General features: G+C 56.1%; 2 protein-coding genes across 2 annotated transcripts; both read left to right on the forward strand.

Moving 5' to 3' along the window:
• The first annotated feature begins 7,269 nt into the window (after positions 1–7,269).
• Positions 7,270–9,458, forward strand: LOC133755185 (guanine nucleotide-binding protein G(I)/G(S)/G(T) subunit beta-1-like). The gene is given in 4 exon segments (XM_062185415.1): positions 7,270–7,323; positions 7,913–8,086; positions 8,088–8,142; positions 9,331–9,458. Coding segments are annotated over 4 exon segments (411 nt in total).
• Positions 9,459–13,069: 3,611 nt separating this feature from the next.
• On the forward strand, positions 13,070–23,369 carry LOC133755186 (NAD kinase-like). The gene is made up of 3 exons (XM_062185416.1): positions 13,070–13,224; positions 17,986–18,069; positions 21,679–23,369. The coding sequence occupies exons 1-3, from the start codon at positions 13,070–13,072 to the stop codon at positions 21,914–21,916; spliced, it is 477 nt and encodes a 158-aa protein (XP_062041400.1). The 3' UTR covers positions 21,917–23,369.
• The last annotated feature ends 1,248 nt before the right edge of the window (positions 23,370–24,617 follow it).

Raw genomic sequence — 24,617 nt, forward strand, 5'->3', positions numbered from 1 at the left:
TGCTATAACTAGTACTCAAACAGTATGTTTCACTTTGTGTTTCTATGTGGGTGCAAACTGTTGAAATCTTTATTTAATATATACTAAATTGATCTTCTATATATAAAGAGAATTGAAAATTAATCTTGATGCAAAGGGAAGAGGAGAGGGAGTGAGAGAGGGGAGGGTTGCGGGTGGGAGGGAAGTTATGGGAGGGGGAAGCCATTGTAATCCATAAGCTGTACACTGGAAATTTATATTCATTAAATAAAAGTTTAAAAAAAGTTATTTAAAGCTTGCTCATTGAGACTTTCTGGAATCTTGTCTTTCTCCAAGTTGGAGAGACCTTAAGCCACATGTTTCTCATGTTTTCTGGCCTCCTGCAGCTTTGCTGGTTCACTCCGCCACCCCTTCCTCAGATTTGCTCATTTGTATTTCTATTCAGGTCTGCTTAATATCTCATCTCTGTCAACTCCCAGGCTGTCTAGCTCTTTTTTTTTCATTACTAGAATCTCTTTTTTATTTTATTTAAGACTAGTTTTGTGATAGGTGTTTGTCATAGTGGTTTAGCTGTTTCTTGAAACTCCCACATCCTGTATCACAGTGCTGTGTGTGTGTGTGTGTGTGTTTTAACATTTTATTTATTTGAGAGGTAGAGTTACACAGGGAGAGACAGAGAGAAAGGTCTTCCTTCTTTTGGTTTATTCCCCAAATGGCTGCAATGGCTAGAGCTGCACTGATCTGAAGCCAGGAGCCACGAGCTTCTTTCCAGTCTCCCACATGGGTGCAGGGGCTCAAGCACTTGGGCCATCTTCTACTGCTTTCACAGGCCACAGCAGAGAGGTTGATTGGAAGAGGAGCAGCTGGGACTAGATCCAGCACCCATATGGGATGCCTGTGCCACAGTCGGAGGATTAACCTACTGCACCACGGTGCCGGCCCCAAGTGCTGGGGTTTGAGTCCAGATCCAGTTCCTATTCCAGCTTCCTGACAACATGCTCACCCTGGAAAGCACCAAGTGGTGACTAAAGTCCTTGGTCCCTGCCCTCCATTGGGGATGCCCATGTTGAATGCCAGCCTCCTGGCTTTGATGCCACCCAGCCCAGCTGTTGTGGGCATTTGAGGAGTCAGCCACCAGGTGGAAGATTTCACTGTGCCTCTGTCTCTCTATCGTTGAATAAAATAGAAATAAATAAATGCCTTTTTAATTTTTCTGTTGCTATTTCTTACGTCTTTGTTTATTACTGAGGTGTTCCTTTGCTTCCATGAGCACAGTTACAGTAGCTGCTGTCATTTTGGCTTCTGCCAACCTGGAGCAGTACCTCCTGGGAAAGGATGTCCTCGTGCCCCCTGCCTCCTGGTAAGCAGAGGGATGCAGAGGAAGAAAAAAGTTGTTAGCTAATTCCAGCATCTCATCTTGAGGTTGGTCTTTGGGATGACATTTTGCCAATTTTTCCCCTCCTCCCGGGAGGACAGGGGCTGCATTAGCTGAGCCATCCCTCTGCTCTCCAGGTCTTCATTAGCAGGAAGCTGGAGTTGGGAACTGGAGTAGGAATCAAACCCAGACCTTCTGATGTGGGATTTGGGCATCCTAGCTGGCATCTTAAAAATTAAAAAAAAGACTTATTTTTATTTATTTGAAAGGCAGAGTGAGAGGCAGTGGGAGAGGCAGAGAAAGAAAGATCTTTCACCTACTGGCTTATCCCCCGAATGGCCACTCCAGGGTGTAGGTGCCAGGAACTCCATCCTGGTCTTCTGCATGGCTGGCAGGGGCCCAAGTGCTTGTGCCGCCTTCCCCATCTTCCCAGGCTCATGGGAAGTCAGATCAGAAGCAGAGCAGCCAGGAGTCAGGTCAGCACCATGATACGGGATGGTGGTGCTTACGTGGTTTCCTCCTGCAGTGAGAAGCAGGACATTGTGTGTATTCATGAAAGACAGGATGCAGAAGGAAGCTGCTGCCCTGTAAAGCATCCCCCAGCAGTCAGCACTAAGCAACTGGTTATTTCTGTGGTTGCTGCCTCAGCACCCCCACCCCCCTGCTCTTCCACAGCAGTCACAGATGGCCTCAGGCCTTTCCCATGCTTCCCCCATCCCTTGGCCTCCCTTCCAGCCTCCCTTCCATCCGACCAGCATAACAGATACGCAAAGAAGGAATTTCCCTTCCCTGAGCCCAGAGGGGTCTCAGGCCAGCTGGGAATCATTCAGATTCCTTCGTTGGCATGATGTTTTCCACAGTTGTTCTCTGTTGGCCTTGGCGCTCTCTCTGATGTTTCTAGCTGGAGCCCTGCAGGCTGTTCCATCATCTCTTCCTTTCCTGCCCACCTGTGCTCCCCAGCTCCCCTGCTTCCCCTCCCCACAGGTCCTACTGACAGCTCTTATCTTGTGTGCGGCCCAGGTGCTCTGTGATATCTGTCAAGTCTGACTCCCTCCCAGTGGCAGTGCCGGCACTCCTTGGCCTGCTTGTGGGTGCCCAGTGGGCTTCCCCAGGTGGGGTCTCTTCCTCGCTCCTCAGCAGATGGGGCTGCTCTCCCAGGTGCAGGCCAGAGCGTAATCTCAGTGTGCATTCAGTGTGGATATTTTACAAGAGAACTCTGAGTCTCTTCCTTTGTTTTTCACCTACAATTCCACCCAGAACTATGGTGTCACCTTTAAGAAGTTTGGAAAGTTCCATCATGTGGTTTGCCGACCTGGCCCTTCTGTGGGGCATGCAGGCATTTGCGGATCTTGCCACTTTCTGTATCCCTGCAGTGAAGGCCATTGTAGGTGGATGGTTCTGAAACCCACATTCATGTTCTTGGGGCGAATTGCCTAAGGGACTGCATGGGGCCATGATTCCAGGACAGCAGCCCTCTGCACTTGGGTGTGTGTGTGCACATGTGTGTGTGTGCAGCCTCCTGCACATGGGTATGAGTGTGTGTGCTCGCACAGTCCCCTGCACATGAGTGTGTGTGTGCACTTGCACAGTCCTCTGCACATGGAGCATGTGTGTGTGTGTGCTTGTGCAGCCCCCTGCACAAGGGGTGTGTGTGTGTGCAAGTGTGTGCACTCTTGGGTTGTTTTCTTTGTTCCAGTCCTGATAACTCAGCTTCCTGGGTGGTCCCTGCTACCTCCTAGGAAGGCACCTTCATGCCCCTTCTTCTTCCCACCCTGCCTCCCTTCAAGCTCGTCCCTGTAGCTGGTGGGCCCCACAAGGCTCGGAACCTCCATGTGTGTGCAGGCACCTGTGCTCTTGCTACACACCTGCTTTTCTGTTTGGTGTCCATCTGCCCTGCACCTCTGCAGGTCCCCGGAAGGCAGCAGTATGGCCTTTCACCAGGGCGAAGAAGGGCCACTTCCTACCTGATGTGCTCCTGCCTCCACCCCCGGGAACATGTTCACTGCTCAGGGGCACCAGACATCATGGCTGCCTCCATTGGCTGAGGACTTGGCTGGACAGACAGCTCTGCACCTCTCCACAGTTAACACAGGGAGGTGGGGGCTTGGGAACAAACCCTCAGAAGCCTCCTGCTAAGAGTGGAGCCTGGAGCTCCTGCTCCTCGCCACTGCCTGCCATGGGCCAAGAGGCCCCTGTGGGAAGCCCTGAGAGAGAGGCTGGGCTCTGCACCCCAACTGCTGCCTGCTACCCCATGCCACACTGGGGCCTTTGCTCCCTGGAAGGAACAGCTTTTCTGGAATTATGCAGGATGATGGTTTCCACCCCTTGAGTATCCACACTTTGAGTCCCCTCCCTGGTGTCATTAGAAGCAGTGTGTGCCTGGGTTTTGAAAGCTCTTACTACACATAGTTACAAAGGGACACTAGAGCAGCCTTCCCAGCCACTCCTTGGCCATACACCTGGTTCATGTGCCTGATGGCCCCAGGCCACACGTGTGCTGTGGTGCTGCTTCTGGACTTGATGTGACATGGCTCGCAGGCCGGCAGCACTTGTGCTGTTTGAGGACCACTCTAGAGACCCTCAGGAGTTCTCGTGGTTGGCTGTTGTGGGGGAGGGTGTGGTCCGGAGACCCTCAGGAGTCTCATGGTTGGCTGCTGTGGGGGAGGGTGTGGTCCGTAGAGCCCAGGCCTTTCACCTGAGCTGTGGCTCCTGGGTGAGAAGTTGGTGGCCAAGAGGCCAGCATCCTGAGGTCACAGTTCTTTCCTGCCCTTCTGCGCTCACCCATTAGGGGTGAGCACTGTGAGTGATGTTGTCTGAATGGGAGCCTCTTAACTGGCATGGGGATGCAGGGATTTTTCCAAGAAAGACTTAACAGCTGCACTGATGAATGGGGATGAGTGAGCCAGGTGCAGGGCTGCACGGGCTGCAGAGGGTGCTGGCTCACCACCCAGCCTGGTGTTGCACGCGTGCTTTCCTAGGCACATAGCTGCTGTCTTGAGATCATCCCTCCATGTGTCAGTTCTCTGTCCTTACACTCCACGTGGGCTTCTCCTTTCTACATGCTTTGTTTCTGCATTTTGCTGATCTACATGGTGTCCCTTGCCTTGGCTGGTGCAGCCCAGCCCTAAGCAGGTGTGTCCCTGACAGTGACCAGTGTCCCCAGAATACTCGGGCAGGCTGTGCTGGCCCCCACTCTGGCTGTGATAGCTGTTCTGTCCCTACCCTTTGAGTCCTCGATGAGTTCTAGGTGGTGGTAAGTGCACTGGTCCTGTGGTCACTTGGACAAGAACAAGAGTGTGAAACAGTGGTAAACCCTGCACAATCATGTGTGGACACATCCAAGTTGCATTTCTGTCTTCACTGTTGCTCATTCCAAAGCTGCTCAGGACAGGGCTTCTGGGTGTGTCCCATGTGTGCTGAGCCCCCTGGACCTGGAACCCCTCCTTCGCAGTGCCCCCTCCCCCCACTGGACATAGTGTCACTGCCAGAATGCTGTGTTTTCTTTTCCTGTTGCTTTGTTGTTGTTGTTTTTTAAAGATTTTATTTATTTATTTGAGAGGCAGAGTTACAGACAGGAAGAGGGAGAGAGAGAAGGGTCTTCCATGTGCTGGTTCACTCCCCAAATGCCTGCAAGAGTCAATGCTGAAGCCAGGAGCCTGGAACTCAATCCAGCTCTCCCATATGAGTGACACGGACTCAAGTCCTTGAGCCATCATCTGCTATCTCGCAGGGTACACATTAGCAAGAAGATGGAATCAGAAGCACAAGTGGAGACTTGAACCCAGGCCCTCCAGGGATGCAGGCGCCCTGAGTGGTGTCTTAACCACTGCACCAAATGCCCACTCCTGTTGCCTTGAGGATCTCCTGGGACCTAGGAGCCCTGGCTGCCCTGGCCCAAGGCTCCTCTGGCCTTTCATGCTTGGCACCTCCTTCGCTTATCATCTGGTTGCCCCACCCTGCCCTGCCCTCACCCAGAGGTGGACATGTGCTGTGATGGCATCTTCCTTCTCTGCCCCTGGAGGGTGAGCTCCGGGGAAGCAGGAAGTCTCCTTTGTTCAAGAATATGTCCAGGGGGCCGGAAGCTGCCCAGCATGCCTGGGTCAGTTCTTGTTGAGTGGGTCATCTGTTTTCCCAGAAGAGCAGAGGAAAGACTACAGGTGTTCTGTAGGTGTGGGGTCTGTGTGAGGTGCTGTCACTGTCCTGCTCTCTGGCCTGGCCATGGTCTCAGCCCTGCCTGGCAGTGGTTGCTGATCTGGCCCCATTGTTTGTTCCTCACTGAGCACGAAGGAAACATGGGGCATCTGTCTGAACTTTGAGATGTGTTCATGATGCCTCCCTGGTTTCTGTGTCTACTAAACCATAGGGTTAGGGTTTGCTCGATACAGGACATCATTTGGATCTGCTCTTTGCCAGGTTACTTGTCTTGCTGCTGATTCCTGGATGACAATCAGATCATCACCAGCTCTGGAGACATTACATGGTGAGTACTCGAGCCAGGACTGCGGTACCTTGGGGTCATGGTCAGAGCCAAAGATTTGGACACAGGAAATGCTGTCTTTGACCTTAGCTGGACCGTTCATATCATCTGAAATGGCCTTGGGGTTCAAAACACAAAATAACAATGGGTGGACCAGTAATACTGCTTGTAGGAAGTGCAGATGTTTGAACTACAGCTGTGCATCCAGTATCTGCTTCTTTTTGTTTCTCTGCATATTTTCTTTTTTAAAAAATTTATTTGTTTGAAAGGCATAGGGGGCAGTGTTGTGGCATAGCAGGTAACATCATCACCTATAGTGCTGACATCCCATATGGGTGCCAGTTTGAGTCCCGGATGCTCCACTTCCAATCCAGCTCCCTGCTAATGCACCTGGGAAAGCAGCAGAAGATGGCCCAGTGCTTGGGCTCCTGCCCCAACATGGGAGACCCTGATGAAGCTCCTAGCTTTGGCCTGGCCCAGGGCTGGCTGTTGTAGCTATCTAGGGAGTGAACCAGTGTCTAGAAGATCTCTCTCTCTCTCTCTCGCTCTCTCTCAAAAGATAAATAAGTATTTTTAAAAAAGCATAGAGAGACAGAGACAGAAGAGACCCACCTTTTGCAGGTCACCCCCCAGCTGTCCACAACAAGCCAGGGGGACAGGCTCAGACTGAGTGGCAGGGATTGAAGCACTGGGGCCATCACCATCTGCCTCCCAGGAATAAGTGGAACTGGGACTCAAATCCAGGCACTGCAATGTGGATGCAAGCATCCAGGCAGCATTTCACGTCCACCACTCGCCCACCCCAGCTCTCCCGTTCTCCCTCCATGGGTGCTGTTTGTAGTCCTGGGAGGGAGCCACTGCCCTGTGAGGCTGGATGCAGTTGCAAACGTCAGGTGTTGCCATCCAAGGAAATTGTTCTCAGCCTTCAGTTTTCTGGAAACCCACGTATATAATCTCTCATTTTTTTTATTTGTATATAAATGACCAGCATTTAAGTCAGAGTCATTTTAGACAAACTGCCCTGGTAGATTTTCTTTCTCTCCTTCCTTCCTTCCTTCCTTCTTTCCTTCCTTCCTTCCTTCCTTCCTTCCTTCCTTCCTTCCTTCCTTCCTTCCTTCCAGATTTATTTATTTATTTGAAACAGTTACACAGAGAACTAGAGGCAGAGAGAGGTCTTCCATTCACTGGTTCACTCCTAAATTGGCCGCAATGGCTGCAGCTGCACCAATCCGAAGCCAGGAGCTTCTTCCAGGTCTCCCATGTGGGTGCAGGGGGCCAGGACTTGGGTCATCTTCTACTGCTTTCTCAGGCCACAGCAGAGAGCTGGATCAGAAGTAGAGCAGCCAGTACTCCAACTGTTGCCCATATGGGATGCCGGCACTGCAGGCAGCAGTTTTGCCTGCTACACCCACAGCACCAGCCCCTGTTGGGTTTTGTCATGGCTTGGTGGCAGACCTTCACAGGCCATGAGTCTGACATCAATGTCATCTGTGTGAGTCTGGGGGCCGCAGCTCGCTTTGTGGTCTAGCCTGCAAACTGTCAGCTATTTTTCCTCTCTGCCATGTAAATGCAACCTGACTCACAGAGTGGGGTACAGATGACTTCTGACGTGACCCCAGCCAGCTGCCCGTGTGTCGGCCATTGCTCTCAGGCATTGGTGGTGTGGCAGTTCTGTGACAGGCCCTGTACCCACCCCTTGCAGGCCCCAGCAGGGTGTCCTGGAGCCACTCTGGCATACTCTTGAGCCCCTTGGCTGAAGGCAGTGCTTTTGCCTTGCAGCACCCTGGAGGTTTTTAGATGTGTCTGGATGCCTCTGGTGTACTACAGAGTTGTCCGTTGCCCTGCTCAGTCCCTCCCTCCTGCCTGAGTTCAGGCTGAATACTGGTGGCCACAGAGGAGTGTCAACTGACCACATCTCATTGTTGGGTTGCAGTGAAAGCTGCTGTTTGGGGATAGCGGCCATGGTATCCCCACCCTGCCCCAGTTCTTTCCAGAGCCCAGCCCTGCTTAGTTTCCTGCTGTGTCTGCGTCACTGTGTCACTGAGCAGTCACATGCTGCCATGGTTCTCTTCCTCTTCTAGTTCTTTCCAAATGGCAATGCATTTGCCACCGGCTCAGATGACACCACCTGCAGGCTGTTAGACCTTCGCACAGACCAGAAGCTCATGACCTACTCCCACGACAACATCATCTGTGGGATCACCTCAGTCTCCTTCTCCAAGAGCAGGAGGCTACTCCTCGCCAGGTACAACGACTTAAGTAAGCGGCTTCAAGTGCAATGTCTGGGACATGCTCAAGGCTGGCAGGGCAGGTAGGTGGCCGGGGCTGTGACCGACACACATGGGCTGAAGCATTAGGTTTGTGTTGTTCAGGCTGTGCATGATGGGGTGGTGGTAATGGAGACGTCCACCACATCCATGCCCTGGCCCCTGCCAGTGCTGGCTCAAGGCACACCAGAAGTCCCTCCCATGTGTACCTGTGAGGAGAGCATGGCACAGCAGAGTGGGGACCCTGAGCCCTGGGTGCTCCCTCTGAGCTGCCAGGCTGGAGGGTGGTAGGGTGGGCAGGTGTGCTTCTATTTGAAGTTTTTTTGTTAGAAACATGCTTTTATCTTTTAAATGAATTAATTTATTTAAAAGGCAAAGAGACAGAGAAAGGGAAGGAGACCAGAAGGGGAGAGAGAAAGAGAGAGAGAGAGATCGTCCACCCACCAGCTTATTCCCCAAACAGCTGAAATAGCTAAGGCTGGGCCAGGCCAGAGCTAGGAGCCAGGAGCTCCATCCTAGTCTCCCTTGTGAGTGGTAAGGGGCTGAAGCACTTGGGCCATATTCTGCTGCCTTGCCAGGCACATGACAGGAATCTGGGATCAGATGCAAAGTAGCTGGGCTGTGACACTACAGTAAGGCAGCCCGCCTAACCCACTGCACCACAGCACCAACACCCAGTGCATGTGTTTGTTTTGTTTTTTAAGTTTTATTCATTAGAGAGAAGAGTGCATGCCCCCTGAATGGCCTCAGTGGTCAGGGCTGGGCCAGGCCGAAGCCACGAGTTAAGAGCACCTTCCAGTTCTCTCATGTGAGTGGCAACAGTCCAAACACCTGGGCCATCTTCTGCTGTTTTCCAAGGTGCATTAGCAGGGAGCTAGAGTGGAAGCGGAGCAGCTGGGACTGAACCAGCTCTCCCAGGGGTGCCAGTGTTGGAAGTGGTGGCTTAAGCCAGTGCACTATGGTGCTAGCCACTTACTTAAGTGCACCACGGTGTGCTCAGGGGCCAGCACGTGTCACGGGGCATCACTGTGTGTCAGTGCCTTTCCCAACTCTACCCCACCTTGGTGACCGACTCAAGGCTGGGCCCTGGAGTGTGTGTCCCTGGAGTGTCATCTTTGCAGAGGAGCAGGGTGCTATTTGCACCCCTTGGACACGGCGGGCACCATTCCTCCTGGCTGCCTGAGGTGTTGTGGGCACACATGGGGTGACTGTGGCTGTTTGCTCCCTCCCAGGTGTCCTGGCTGGTCATGGCAACTGCATCAGCTCCCTGGGAATGACAGATGATGGCATGACCATGGACACGGGGTCCTGGGGCAGCTTCCTCAAGATCTGTCTTCTTTATTTCTTAAAACAAACATAAAGCAAAAAGCCAGTTCTGTTGCAAATGGTTGCTGTTGGATTCTGAGGAAGGGAGAAGGGTGGGAGCATGTCTGCTCCTGGAGGCCGTGCCTGGGGCCAGAGGCCACCCTGCAGTGTGGAGAACCCACCTACCACCAGACACCGGCCTCAGTCTCCGCTCCCTCTTCCCCTCCCCTAAACTCTCAGGGTGGGGTAGATGGCTTCATCCCAGTCTGAGTGTGTGGAGTGTGTCTTACTAGAAAAAATGAGCGTTTGCCCTGAGAATGTGAATAAAGGCAGAGACTTCATGTGTCACTGAGCCGCTTTCTTGCTTACAATTGGATGACAGCATTTTCCTGGAATGACAGGATTTCCCTGAATCCTATGGAATCTGCAGGACCCCCAAGAGGTCCCTGGGGTTTTTGTGGCTCAAAGTGCTGGTCTCAGTGCAAAGCGTCCCCACTGGGGTATCCCAAGGGATGAGGGGATCCTGGCTGGCTTTGCTGCTCCAGCTGGGTGTGAGGGGCTCCCTCAGCCACCTGGTTGTCATGGCCCAGGCTGTTGGGTTCATTTGAGATGGGCCTCGTACTGTCCATCTGCCACATTCTGAAGCAGCTGTTTAGACAGGTGAGCGTAAACTGTGCCTGCGTGGGGCCACCTGTGCTGTTTGAGGCTCTCAGGGTGGGGGTACTTGGCCGGCTGGCAGGGGTGGATTCGCCTGGCTCCGAGCTCCCCCACTTCTTCCTGAAGTAACTGTTTTTCATAGATGTGCGGGCTTTAGCCCTGGGGCTATCTCAGAAGAGCCCCATGTAGAAGAGAGTGTCGGGGAGCACCTGAGGTCCCTCCTGACAAGGTGACCCTGTGCAGGCAGAGGCAGGGTCATGCCTTGGGGCAGTGTCTGAGCAGAGCTGGTGGCACTACTGACCACATGCTCTTGGAATTTCTCCTTCCCACAGCCTAGCCCTTGTCCCTTCCTTCCCCTTAGCTCTGACCTAGGACAGCAGGTGCCTTAGTTTACCTTAGCAAAGCAGAAGATGAAACTGGTCCCAAATATGGCATTCGGGTAGTGGCACCTGGCAAGGGTGGGTTGGCAAGGAAGGGTTGTGGCCAAGCCACATCTCAGGTGCAGGATTCAGGTAGTGGCACCTGGCGAGGGCAAGGTGGCAAGGAAATGGTCATGGTCAAGCCACACCTCGGGTGCAGGATTCAGACTTCCACAGGTTGAGGGGGATGGGGAGCCCCTCAACACATCCCACATGTGCTGTCTGCACCCTGAGTGCCAGGCACCCCCTTCCCTGCCCCATCCCAGTCTGCCTTGCAGCTCCCATGATGCTCTAGAACCTGGCCCTGCCCCACCTGTGGAGGTGTACATACCTGTCAGGTGCTGGCAGGTGCATGTGAGTGCACCTCCCCTGTCCCTAGCAGTTCCCCCAGCCTCTTCAGCCTTCTGGCCACTCCAGCCTGCCCTTTGTCCTGGAAGTGTCTCTGAGGGCCACACCAGCTCCATGCCAAAGATTCTGTGCAGACCCCTGTTGCCCTGCCCCTGGCACAGCCTGACCCTCAGGAAGGAGCCCACAGCAGGGGCACCCCACTCTGCCCACAAGCATGACACAAACATGCCACCCAGTGTTGCTGCTGCCATGCCAGTGGTTGGGCTGCCAAGGGGACTGACCCAGGGCAGCTGTGTTCCTGGGAGAAGCAGGCCTGGCCACACTGCCCCGTTCCCCAGCATGGCTCCTCCTCAGAATCCACGGTAACTTTGGGCAAGTTACTGGGCCTCTGTACCTCAGGATGGAGAGACTTGCTTCACGGGATGGAGGAGGGGGGCTTGTGGAAATTGCGAGCCCCACCCACCCCAGGCACCTGCCATTTGGAGGGATTCTGGTCCCTGGGCAGCCCTGGTCAAGACCGTGCCCCTCCGCTTCCCCTCCTCACTCCCCACTGTCTGCTCCATCATTGACCTGTCTCATCTGCTGAGCCAGGTACAAGGCAAAGGGTGCCATGACCAAAGCAGCCCAAACAGATGCCTGTCGCATGTGCAGCTGTGGGTGAGGGTCCCAGAGGAGGGTCTTGGGCCTGGGAGCTGGTCCCAGCCTGCTGATCAAGGGGTGCGCTGACCTGGGGGAAGCTCATGGCACACCTCCATGGGGAGCCTCAGCCCCTCCTCCCGGTCACTTCCTCTTCTGGGTGCTGAGCCCAGCCAGCTGAAGTCAACTTCCCCACCCCTGAGCTGGGAGCACAACCCCAAGGAAAGCTGAAGCCTAGAAAGCCAGGGGCGGCCCTCCCCCTACCCCCACCTCAGCCTGAATGACAGGAGGCAGCTCTGGGAGCTGCCCAGTCCTGTGCCTCTCCCAGCCCTAGGCCTCCAGAGAACAGGCCGAGGTTGGTTTGGTTTGGAGTGTACACGCCCTAGGGCCCATCCCTGAGAGCAGCTCTAGGGCTGGGACCTGCTGTCCCTCCCTTGCAGCCCCTGGGAGCAGGCCGTGTCTCCTCCCCCGGTCCTTGGCCTCTGAGGACTTCCAGGTGCTCTGTCCGTGGCGTGAGCGAGCGCGGGTCGAGTGCCAGGGTGGATGTGAGCCCTTGGCCTCTGAGTCCAGGGCTCCGGATTGCACAATCGAGGTCTCCAGAGGAAGCCACAGCGCTTGTTTTCTCTGAAGTGGGAGGGGCTGCCCTGGCAGCCTGAGGCCCAGGGTGGACGGCTCCCCTGGTCAGCGGCCGGGCAGCGCTCCTGTGTCCAGGAGCACGCTGGACAGGTAGGTCTTTGGGTTGAGCCCCGCGGCGGCGGCCTCTGTAGACCTTCAGACGTTTCTGGTGGCTGGCCCCAGTTCCCGTCCTGGAAATAGCCATCCACAAATGCGGCTCAGGGCTCCCTCCATGGCGACGCCGGCGGTCAGCCTGGAGAAGTGGCCGAGTTTACACAACCAGCCAGGGTAAGTTACAGAAGCTAAGAAATCCCCCAGCCACCCTCGGTGCCCCTGCTGCCCGGTGGTCCTGGGCTCCGGTGCCCTCAGGGAGACAGCACCAGGCCCAACAGCCTCTGGTCAGTGAGAGCCTGACCGCAGCGGGTACGGAAGGGGGCGCCCAGGGGCTCAATCAGGGAGCCCATGTGTGTGTGTGTTTGTGTCTGTGCCCGCGTGCGCAAAGGAATATTTGGAGGCGAAGAGGCCCTGGGGCATCTGGGCCCAGCGGGTTCTGCCCCTGGTCAGGCGGGGCCCGCAGTCCCACAAGAAGCTCCTGTGGCCTAGTTCGCTTCTTTCCACCTCCAGAGTCCTCCACTCTGTGGACTGCGCACCCCAGAGAAGCCCCAGGCCCAGGGCAGGCGTGGCCAGTCGCAGCCACACAGACCCGCCAGCCTCAGCGAGTCAGGGACCGGCGGGCGCGCACTGCACCCGCACCTGCTCGCTGGCACCGGGCCACATGACCCAGACCTTACCCCGGGGTAAGCGGAGCCGGCTCCTCAATGTGTTGGGCAGCAGCAGGCTCACTTCCCACGCACTGAGTGAGTACGGCCCCCGCATTCCATGACCGTGCCTGTCCCCCCTTCCCGCCGGCCGTCGCCCCCCACTCCTCTGCCGCTCCCACGCGTGTCCACCATGGTGGCGGTCCCACGTGCGCGGCGGCGCAGCAGGGAGCATGCGTGGTGGGCGCGCCTGCGCACTGGGCGGCCGCGGCGCAGAGCTGCTCCGCGGCGCCGGCGTCAGGTCCGGGCGGCCAGGACGAAGAGGGCCAGGTAGCGGCGGCGGGCTACGGGCGGCGGCCCGGCATGGGGACGACGCCAGCCGCGAACGGTGAGTGCGCGGCCACTCGGCACCCGGTGGCGCGGGAGCCGGAGCTGGAGCCGGGCAGGGCCGGAACCGAGGGCAGCGGAGCGGGCCCTGAGGCGGCCGCGGGGTCCTGGAGCGGGACGCGGCGTCTCCCTGGTCTGGCCGGGTGTGAGGTGGAGCGCGGCGGCCTCCCGTAGGGGCGTCCCCGGACCCCAGGTCGCTCCTGTCCTGGGCGCCTGGCCCGCACCCCCGGGGACCCTCCCGCTCCGCTCCGCGCAGCCCTGGCCCCGGCTCCCCGCACTCCGCCCGCGTCCCAGGTGGCTCCACGATCTGGTGGGCGCAGCAAGTCCTGCCACGCGACGCCCGGCACCTGGGGCTGCCGCTCGCGATGGCACCCGGTGCGGGGTTCTCGCTGCTCCCCGTCCAGGCCCTCACCGCGCCCTGCTGGGTTTGCAGGGCTCCCGAAGCTCACAACGGAGGGGATGAAGCAGGCCCTGTGTCCTCGGGGGTGGCACTCGACTGTGACGCGCAGTGTTGACTGCAGGGTCCCCGCAGCCTTGAGACGCCGGGGTTCCACTTTCGCCGTGTGTGCGCCCCTTGTCACTTGGTTTCCCGTGTACGCGCGCTGTGTTCCCGGGGCTCGGTTGTGGGGCAGGTGAGCCCACGAGCACCTGTGGGTGAGCTCATGGCCTGGAAGCCGCCTCAGACACCCAACACCCGCAGCTGGCCGGAGGCGTGGGTGCAGAGCCCAGAACCTCTCAGAGGTGGGTGGGGTGCTGCCAAGTGCCACTCGCCCCTGGCCCTCCTGCGAGTGGCCTATCTGGGCCTCAGAGCTTGAAGTTCCTGAAAAACTTGTGGGTTCAGGCTGGCCGCGGGGTCGCGGGTGACCATCCACACACCTGCCCGTGCCTTCCTGGAACCTAGAAGAGATGCCAGTGTGCGGGCTGTGGAGCGGAAGGCTTGGGCTCTGTGGTCACGTTGCTGTGGAACTGCCCAAATGGCCTCTCTCAGTTGAAATGTAACACTTACTTATTTTTACTTGTTTAGAAGGTAGAACTGCAGTGAGAGAGAGAGAGGAAGAGAGGGAGGTTGGGTCGGCTGGGTCTCTCCCCAGGTGCCTGGGGCAGCCGGGGCTGGGCCAGGCTGGAGCTGGGAGTTGCACCCTGGTCTCCCACCTGGGTGAGGGCACAGCTGGGACTCTGTGGGGGATTCTGGTGGTGCAGGGGCGATGTAACAAGCATGCCAGCCCCTGGACTCGTGTTGAGAGTGTGGGGCTTCAGTTGGGGTTCGTTGGGTGCCTGGCATGCCTGGTTGTTCCTGTGTCTAACCCAACCTGTGTCAGGAAGCCATGGGGCCTGTGTGGGGGGTACCTCTGGGTCACCTCTCTCCCTCCCTCTCTCTCTCTCTCTCTCTGATCTGGAGTTGCTCTGTGGGGGTGAGGGAGTGGCTGAGCTGCAGCCTGGTGTTCTAGTGTCGGCTCAGCACCTCTGTCCAGGATGACTGGCACCTGTGATGGGGGGAGTCTCCGTTGCAGAACTGCCTCTCTCTGCTCCTGCCTGGGGGCAACACTGTCAGCCCCACTTCCTCTGTTCCAGGCCCTCTAACTGCTCTGTGCTCTGTGTGTGCACACGGGGCTCATCAGTGCCGCTTCCCCGGGGCGCTCAGTGCTGGTATAGATCAGTGTATAGGTCTTGGCTGTTTTTAATGCAGTGGTAAAGGATATTTCAGGTCTCAGTATGTAGAAATACAGTTGATTTTTGTGTATTGGATTTGCCTCTCATGTATTAACTCCAGTAGCTTTGGGGTGAGGTCGTGGGGCTGTGTGTTGGGCTGCTGCTTGGGTTGCCTACATGCTGTACCCTGGGCCCTGAGTCAGGGTCAGCTTTCCCATGCCTCTTCCTGCTGTGTCCCTGGCACAGCACTCTTTTCCTGTGTGCCTTGGGCTGCACCCCAGGACTCCAGGGTCGTGACCTCCAGGCCCTCTTATCCATCCTAGGGCCAGCGTCTGTCGCCTCGGTGCAGCAAGCTTTCCATCTGTGGTCTCACCATTGTGCTATGCCTGCCGGCTGTTTGCCACCACAAGGTGTCTTGGCCAATTTGCTAGTTCCCTGTGTTTGGCATCCATCCCATCACCGAAACAGTTTCTTCATTACTATTTCTCTTTGATTCTTTTTTAAGGTTTTATTTTATATTCTTTTTTAAAGATTTATTTATTTGAAAGTCACAGTTACACAGAGAGAAGAGGCAGAGAGAGAGAGAGAGAGATAGAGCTCTTCCATCCACTGGTTCCCTCCCCAGATGGTTGCAACAGTCGGAGCTAGGCCAATCAGGAGCCAGGAGCCAGGAGCTTCCTCTGGATCTCCCATGTAAGTGCAGGGGCCCAAGGATTTGGGCCATCTTCTAATGCTTTCCCAGGCTATAGCAGAGAGCTGGATCAGAAGTGGAGCAGCTGGGACTTGAACCAGTGCCCATATGGGATGCTGGCACTGCAGGTGGAAGCTTTACCCACTACTCCACAGCGCTGTCCTCCAAGATTTTATTTATTTATTTGAGAGATGTAGTGAGAGATCTTCCATCTGCTGGTTCACTCCCAAATGGCTGGGGCTGGGCTGGGCCAGAGCCAGGATCCGGAGCCCTCAGGGTCTCTGCCACAGCTCAGGCACAGCAGCTGTGAGCTGCGCCTCCCCTGAGGCACAGCCAGCTGGCCATCTTCCACAGTTCTCCTAGGTCATAAGCAGGAATGGGAAGTGGACCAGCCAGGACTGGAACCAGTGCCCATGTGGGATGCCAGCACTGCAGGTGGAAGCTCAGGTGACTGCCTCACAGCGCCAGCCCCCACACTGCCTTTCAGTATTAGACTTGGTGAGGAGACCTCTGTGTTCCTGGTCCTTTAGAGAGGCAAGGGCCGGAGGGCACACGTGGGCAGGGCCCGTCACGTATGTGCCCTCTGCCCACCTGCCCCTCCCATGGGCCAAGACATTGGGCATTGCTCTTGCTCAATGGCGCTTGGGCAATAGCAGCTAGACCTCATGTCCAGGAGGCCTGACAAGCACGTGGCTGTGATGGTAACAGTGGAGGCACTGAGCTCACCAGGCCATGCCCCTCAAGGAGGGCTCACACCTGTGCCAGCCAAGGAAGAGTTCTTTGGTGGAAAATGGTTGTAGTTTTTGTTTTGTTGTTTGTTTTTAAAGATTTTTTTGGAAGGCAGAGGAAGAGATCTGTTTTCTAGTTCACTGCCCAAGTAGCCACAGCACTCAGGGCTGGGTGAGGCCAAAGCCAGGTGCCTGGAACTCCAGCCTGGTCTCCCACATCGGTGGGTGGCAGGGGCCCAGATACTTGGACTGTCATCCACTGCCTTCCCAGGCACATTAATAGGGAGCTGGATCAGAAGCAGAGCAGCCAGGATTTGAACCCATGCTTTTGATATGGGAGGTGGCATCACAGGTAACAGCTAACCTACTGTGCCACAACCCCAACCCTGGAAAGTGGTTTTCAAAGCAGGCCACATTTGGGGACCAGACTGGAACTTGGTGGGCAACAGCAGCCAGTCTCTGACAAAGGTCCTCATGGCGTGGGCACAGCTTGCCCCAGAGCAGCTGCTGTGGTGTTGAAACTTGGTCTCTGGCACCTCCAGGCTATGGCGGTGCCCTGGCTTATGCCCCTGACAGAGCTGCCTTTTGCTTTTGGTTTCTGTAAGTTTTTTGGCACTGTACAGCCTTCCTGTCAGGACCCTGGACCTGGGGATACAGACAGCAGTCAGAGGTAGCCTCTGGAGAGCCTTAAGTGAGGCAGGGGAGGGGAGCAAAGCCCCCAAGACACCCAGGGTGAGTGGAGGAGCCACACACCTGGTTTCCGATTGTCTTTTAAGTTCCTGAGTCCAGTCTGTGTTTTGCAGTAGTACACTTAATCATCTTTAGAAGACGTACGTAAGTAAGCCCAGAGCACACTCGGTCCAGAAAGGCCCCAGGTGTGGCCACAGCTACCAGATGCCCGCTCTCCAGTGTAGACACTGGGATGCTGGCAGTGGTTGAAGATAGAGAGCAGCAGGCAGCTCCCTTCTGGCCATAATGTCCAGTACACCCGGAACATGCTGCTCCAGTGGTCAGGAGGTCACAGGTGTCACCTTAGCCCATTGACCCCTGCAAAGGCAGGAGCACCAGCCCGGGGGCCTTTTCCCAGGATGCCATGAGTCAGGTCACTTTTCATTTGTTGTAAAAGTTGGGCCTTTCAACTGCTGTCTTCGTATAGTTCAGGGTAAATATTTTTGTTAACATTAATTTTTTTTATTTATGTATTTGAAAGGCAAACAGAAACACACAGAGGTGGGCAGAGTGATGTGCTGTCCTCTGATTCACTCCTCAGATGCCTGCAGCAGCTGCCATCCAGGTCTCCCATGTGGGTGTCAGGGCCTCAGGGTCTTGAGTCGTCCACTGCTGCCTCCCAGGGAGTGAGCAGAAGTGGAGCCAGGACTGAAACCCAGGCACTGTAACCCCCATGCCAATGCCTCCCCCTCCCCAGGCCACCTGTGAGTGGGTTCTGACCTCTTGATTCCTGAATATTGACCCAGAGACAGGTTCTGGGAGACCCCCAGGAATGCAGACCCCTAGGCACGTCTCAGAGTAGGCGTCTCCCTCGTCTGGGCTGGGAGTGTCTCCTGCTGCGCTGAGGAGCCCGGGGCCTCCAGGGCTGGCTCTGGTGCTCCTTGGAGTCTGGGTTGGCCCCTGTCTGTGTCTGTGGCTGCACTTGCGTGTTCTGATGGTGCTGTGCTGTGTGTGCTCTCTGCAGAAGGACGCACTCTCTGCATGGCCCATGTCCCGTGACCACGTTTGGACCAAAGACCTGTGTGCTGCAGAACCCCCAGACCATCATGTGAGTTGGGGTCCCCAGGAGGGTGTGTATTGTGGGGTGGCTGTGGTGTGGACAGAGCAGTGTGTGTTTCAAGTCACTTAACAAAGCCTCATGACATCCCCTAGTCCTGCTGGCTTCTCTGGTGCCTTCAGAGTGGTGTGAGCCAGCGTCTGCTGAGCGCCAGTGTGTCCTGGTTTCTGACTGCTTTGTTCTCAGGTGCAGGATGTAATTATTCTGAAGATAAACACTAATTAACTGTTTCTATCTGATTGTACTTGTTTAGAAGATACTCTCTGTCTCATGGGTGATGCTTTAACATGCTTTGTGGGGCCACAGGAGATGCTGGCCTGGTCTGGCCACCTGGTGTTTCGGTGGACCAAGGCCTCTTGTGTCACTGGCCTTGACCACATCCTTAAGGACTTAGCAGTAGTGCTGCCTCATGGCACTGGCCAGCCATCGCTCTCCCTTAGTCTGCTGTCATGTGCTTGAAGGTTCTGCTCCCATGTCCCACGTACCAGTCCTGCTGCAGTTTGTGTTTTTAAGGGAAAACTATCAAAATGATTTAAACATCAGAGTTCCATCTTGGCTCAGAGCATTTTATTTCACAATTTCTCCAGAGAAATCCTTGGTCTGTGAGCCTCTGGCATTGAGGGGCCGTGGTCTTCAGGCCTGTGTGCAGAAGCCCTGCTGTCCCTGCAGGGTCTCCTTCAGGGAGTTGGGGACAGATCAGGGAGGTTGTGTGTGCTCGGATCTGGCTCTGTGAAGAGAGGTGTACATGAGATGTGAGAGGTTCTTTGACATGTAGTGGGGGCTGGGGCTTTGCACCAGGGACCTCCTGGGCAGCACCGTGCATCACCCATTGGCTCCTCGGGGTTAGGACCTCACCAGTGGGCTGGATGGGAGCTGTTTGCAGGGGCTCTTTAGGCTGCCCCCTGCAGGCTGTACCCTACCTTGCCCCATCGCAGGGCTGTCCAGGCCTCCTGCTACCCAGTGACAGGGCAGGAGCTTTCCGGCACCCATCCATGCACAGCTCCTGTTATTTTGACCCCAACCAGGGAGGGCTGTGCCATGGGCAGGCCAGCCCTCACCACCTCAGCTCCCAGCTATCTGCTGTGGCTCCATGTGGCAGACATGCGGGTCTCCAGGGGCCAGTGCTCCCCGAGGCCAGAGCTGCAGCTGCTCTGTTGCTGCTGACCTTGTTCAGTCTCTGCATGGCTGTACCACCCTCCCATGTTTGCTCCTGGCCAAGAGCGTCCCTTCCCTGCACTTCTTGGTCTGGGCAGAGGCACCCCCTGGTAACCATTTCATGAGTTAAGTGGCCTTTACCAGCTTAGCTCCTGGGGCCAGGCTCTGCCTTGGGAGCCTGCCCCTGAGATCCCTCAGGCTGAAGTACAGAGTGCTGGGAGCTGCCCTGAGGGTCTGTGGCAGCCAGGCCAGTGGCTTGCTCTGCCCACCTCTGGCTGTGCCCTCACTACCTGCCAGGGCTCCTGTGGCTGTGGCAATGACTCCCTGGGGACCTAGCCTAGTGGTTTCCCTGATGGCAGAAGCAGATGTCGTGGGCAGGACAGCTATGAGGAACTTGGATTCCTGTCTGAGAACCAGCCTAGATTTCATCATGAACCTGCGTTTTTTGTTGACTGTGCTGTGAGAAATTGCCAGTTCATCTCTGTGGTCAGAACAGAGCTGTCCACGCTGTTGTGGCCCCGCTCTGCCTGTCCCGTACCCACAGCTATGGCCCTGCAGGGTCAGCACCCCACTTTTCAGATGACCCAGCAGGAAGCAGAGGATCTGGCTGTTGGTCCTCCCCAGGAAGTCCACTGGGGTCAGAGCATCACTTGTGACCTGGGCGGAGGGCTGTAAGCTGCCCACAGGCCCTGAGGCCACTGCTGAGTGCAGATTGATTGAGGGCTGGGGAGTGAATGCCCTTTTACCTGCCAATGGCCTGAGAACTCCCACGGGCTGGGCCAGTTCCACAGGGCAGAGGGAGGCTGGCAGAGCTGGGAGGCTGCACACTCGGTGCCACGGCTGGGCCCGGAGCTCAACAGAGAGTAGGGTAGCTTGTGGCCTCTTGGTTTATCTGTTTTCATTTACTTGAGGGCCAGAGAAGTGGAGAAATCTTCCACCTGCAGCGGCTCAGACTGGCCAAAACTGGGAGCTGGGAACTCCGTCCAGGTCTCTCATGAGTATGGAGGAACCCAGTCACTGGAGCCATCGCTGTGCCTCCCAGGGTCCAGGTCAGCAGGGAGCTGGAGTCCAGAGCTGGAGCTGGGCTCTGAGCGCAGCTCTCTGATGTGGGACATGGGCATCTTAGCTGCTGGGCTGAGCACCGACCAGACACTGCTTTTCTCGGTAGGTAGGGGATGAGGCAAGAGGACTGCGTAAGCAGCAAGAATACTTTGTCTTGTTTGATTTTTATAACTTCGGGGACCTCTTGGCCTGACTGTGTTTAGAAGAACTCACCTTTAACAAGCTGCTCTGTAGCATGCTGCTCTCGGTGTTGATGGTGCAGACAATGGGAGGGTAGTGTAAGATGTGCAGTCGGGAGAGTGCTGGTGCACCAGGGCTGTGCGTGCACCTGTCATTAGCAAAATGTGACCATGATGCCATGGACAGATTGGCCATCTCCTGGAAGGGGGCAGTGCCTCGCAAGCCATGGGACTGATGGGGTGGACAGTGAAGCCCATGGAGGTATCATGGGTGTCTTCACACTCCCCAGAAATGCCTGGACATGGTGAGTGCTAGGACCAGGTTCCCATGGTCATTGGTTCACTGGATGTGGCCAGACACTGCTGCTGCTATAGGCGTGTCTTTGTTGCTCCCCTGCGGGGTGCCATCAGCACTTTTCCCCACCAGGACAGCACTGGGAAGGGAACTTCCTGCTGGTCTACACTGCTGTTCTGAAACCCAGACAGGGAGCCCCAGTCCCATCCTCCCTCAACTCCCAGACAGCACGGGACACAGGTGCTGCTCCCACTCATGTTCCTGGTGCCCTGGACCTGCATGGTAGTGAGATCCCAGCAGGATGGGAGGCAGGGCTCACTGCATGGTGGTTGGCCATCCACACGGCATGGGTGGCTGGGTCAGGGCAGTGGCACTCACACCAGCACTTCCACTGGCTTTAAACCAGAGGTCCTCACTGTGAGAAGTGCAGGGAGCTAGGATAACACTCTGATGTGGTGGGCAGGCCCTGGCCGGGCCAGCAAGTGCCTGTCCTAAGGGGCCTGAGCACAGTGTCCCCTACCTGCTGGTTTGGATGTTTTTAGGGGAGCCATTGTCCCTGACGGATGTAGGGTTGCCAGCCACAGGCTTCCCCTCAGTGGGCTCTGTGAACAGTTGTCCCAAGGAGGCATTGGGGGCATTGCTGAGGGACTAGCAAGCACTGGTGGGGTTGGGGCTGCTGAGGTGAGTGATGGGCACCGTCGGTAACTGCAGGCTGGTGCAGCTGAACATGGGAACTGAGTGAGCAGGGCAGGGTCTTCCTGCTGGGCCGAACCCTGTGCCTGTTCCCATGGGCCAGGGCTGTGCTGCCAGGGACTGCCGGTGAGTGCATTTGTCCAGGGGTGGACTGTGTGTCCTGTCCTGTCCGAGGGGCAGTGTGCAGCTGGCATGAACCCTCTCCTCTCCCTAAAGGCATATTCAGGACCCTGCAAGCCAGCGGTTGACGTGGAACAAGCCCCCGAAGAGCATCCTTGTCATCAAGAAGATATGCTACACCTGCCTGCTGCAGCTCTTCAAGGAGTTCTGCATGTACCTGGTGCAGGCAAGTGAGGCAGGGGCTGGGAGCCCCGTGCACTTTGTCCCACTGAGGGCACACCCAGCCTGGCAGCAGCTTATTTTTACAGAGGGTGTATCCTGGATGTGGTTCTGAGGGCTGCGTCCGGTGACGGCCTTGCTGCCAGAATCCCAAGGCGGTGCAGGGTGTTGTGTGGGTCCCATGTCTGCCTGTTTCAGCTGGTCTCTCACCTTATAAAGCCACACCCTGATGGCTTTATCTAGGCCTGATTGCCTTGCAGGGCTGCACCTGCATGCCCTGGGCAGGCTGAGGTTCCACCCTCCCACTGCTGCACAGCAGCTCTGATGCCCTGACAGCTCCCTCCCAGCTGTGAGCCTGCAAGGGCCACACAGGTCGCAGATGCAGGGAGCAGTCCTGGTCCGGCACCTTTGCAGGGCAGGACTCACCTCATTTTTGAATGTTTGCTTTATTTGTGAGAGGCAATCTGTGCAGACAGTTCTTGCATCTGCTGGATCCTCAGTGACCTGCAACAGCCAGGGCTGCATCAGCCTGAATCTAGGAGCCAGGGCACACTCTGGGCCTTCCAACTGGGTGGATCGAAGCATTGGAACTGCTATCCCAGCAGGGTGGACGGAAGCATTGGAACCGCTGTCCCAGCTGGGTGGACCAAAGTGATGGAACTGCCGTGGCGGCCTCCTGGGGTGCACGTTAGCAGGAAGCTGGGGCCAGAGTCAAGGGCATTCCACTATGGCATCTGGGTGTCCCCAGCAGTGTCTTCACCCTGTACCCAGCACCACCCTGGGCATCTTGTACACCAAGAGGTGAGGAGAGGCCCCTGCAGCTCTGCTGGGCACAGCCCTGCCTACAGCTCCACTAGGTGTCACCTGCAGGATGACCGCCTGCTGTCGTGGTGGAAGCCACCACGGCCCTGTAGCACTGGCCTTCCGGACACCATGTGGACCGCAGGTGTGCAGCTGCCACCTGGGCCTGCTTGAATGGCTGTGGCCACAAAATTCCAGAGTTTCCATTGCACGGTGGCTCTGGGTGGTGAGCCAGAGAGGGGGTTGCAGGCCTCCCAGAACCCTTCTTGGAACAGTTCTGCCCCACAGGTCCCTGGCTGGAGCTTCCCCATCCTGGCACCCACTGACCCCTCTGCAGGAGGCAGCTTGGCCTAAACCACCTTTCCTTCACTCTGCTGCTTGGCAGGCTGCAAGGTGTCCAGGTCTTCATGCTCTGCTTCCCTTTGACTTCAGATTGCTCTGAAAGCAGCTAGAGCCACCCACACAGCCCTCCTGGGTCTGTCAGATGCCTCTCTGGCCAGGGTTGCAGCTGTGCCGAGTACCTGAGTGCAGAGCCCTCATCCAGGGCAGGGACTTGGCTCCTTCAGACTGGCCTCTGCTCCCGGTCTCCACCCACCCCAGACCCAGCTCTGCCTCAGCCTGTGCCTTGCTCTTGACAGTGACCATCTGTCACCAGGAGCAGTGTTCTGCACTCAGGTGGGTTTTAATGGAAATAGGTTTGCTTGGCTTCCGGTTCTGGTCTGCAGCCCCTTGGCCATACCTGATGATGACCTGGCTGGCAAAGTCCTGAGGCCGTATGGGGCCTCATGTGGCAAGACTGGTCACGTGGCCTCTGGTTCCCTCTTCATGGGAAGCCATGAGACCACATCTCATCCCAGTCACCTCTCAGAGGCCCCGCTTCCACATGCTTTAGTTTCCACTCTCTTAGTACCACTCATGGTTGTTCACACCTCACGGTACCAGCTGGGCTGGTGGGGGTTGTTCACTTCTCATCTCACTGGCTGGGCTGGTGGAGTTCACAACTCACAGCACAGCTGGGCTGGTTGGGGTTGTTCACACCTCATGGCACAGCCTGGGCTGGTGAGGTTGTTCACACCTCATGGCACAGCTGGGCTGGTGGGGTTGTTCACACCTCATGGCACAGCCTGGGCTGGTGATGTTCACACCTCATGGCACAGCTGGGCTGGTCAGGGTTGTTCACACCTCATGGCACAGCCTGGGCTGGTGATGTTCACACCTCATGGCACAGCTGGGCTGGTCGGGGTTGTTCACACCTCATGGCACAGCTGGGCTGTGGGGTTGTTCATACCTCATGGCACAGCTGGGCTGGTCGGGGATGGGGTTGTTCACATCTCATGGCACAGCTGGGCTGGTCGGGGATGGGGTTGTTCACACCTCATGGTACAGCTGGTCTGGTGAGGGTTGTTCACACCTCATGGCTGCATCTGGTCAGGGTTGTTCACACCTCACAGCATAGCTGGACTGGTCAGGGTTCACACCTCATGGCACAGCTGGACTGCTCAGGGTTGTTCACACCTCACTGTCTCCTTTCTAATGATGTATGCTTGTTAAACTTTTACTCGGCCTATGTGATTGGGGTCCCATGCATTATTTGTGTTCCCCTCAATAAAAAGTGCTGGCTAAGAACCATGCTCATTGCTCTTCTGATGGAGGCTCCCATGTCTTGTCTTTTCATTTGAAAACCCAGCGATCATATACTTGTTTTACATAGTGAAAATACGTACTCTTGTCTTAATTATTCTTATAATAAGCCATGTTATAATTAACTATTGCCATCATGGTATATGACAGATCTCTTGAACCAACCAGCCCAGCTGTGCTGTGAGGTGTGAACTCCACCAGCCCAGCTGTGCTGTGAGGTCCTATTATGCAAATGAAATGTGTCCTCCTTTGACCAAAATAACTTCAAATCCCCTCCATGTGTCTTTACATTTCAATGGTTTGCCTATAGACAGCACAAAGTTGCATCTTGGTTTAAATTTGCCTATATAAGTCTCTATCTTTTAATTGCCAAT

Source organism: Lepus europaeus, unplaced genomic scaffold (genome assembly GCF_033115175.1).
Source record: "Lepus europaeus isolate LE1 unplaced genomic scaffold, mLepTim1.pri SCAFFOLD_3_1, whole genome shotgun sequence".
Taxonomy (NCBI): Eukaryota; Metazoa; Chordata; class Mammalia; order Lagomorpha; family Leporidae; genus Lepus; species Lepus europaeus.

Excerpts from the sequence above, each read along its gene's own strand:
- LOC133755186 (XM_062185416.1), top strand. The coding sequence starts at position 13,070 with ATGCGTGGTGGGCGCGCCTGCGCACTGGGCGGCCGCGGCGCAGAGCTG. Across the intron at positions 13,225-17,985 it reads GACGACGCCAGCCGCGAACG|AAGGACGCACTCTCTGCATG; the intron begins GTGAGTGCGCGG and ends TGCTCTCTGCAG. Across the intron at positions 18,070-21,678 it reads CAGAACCCCCAGACCATCAT|GCATATTCAGGACCCTGCAA; the intron begins GTGAGTTGGGGT and ends CTCTCCCTAAAG.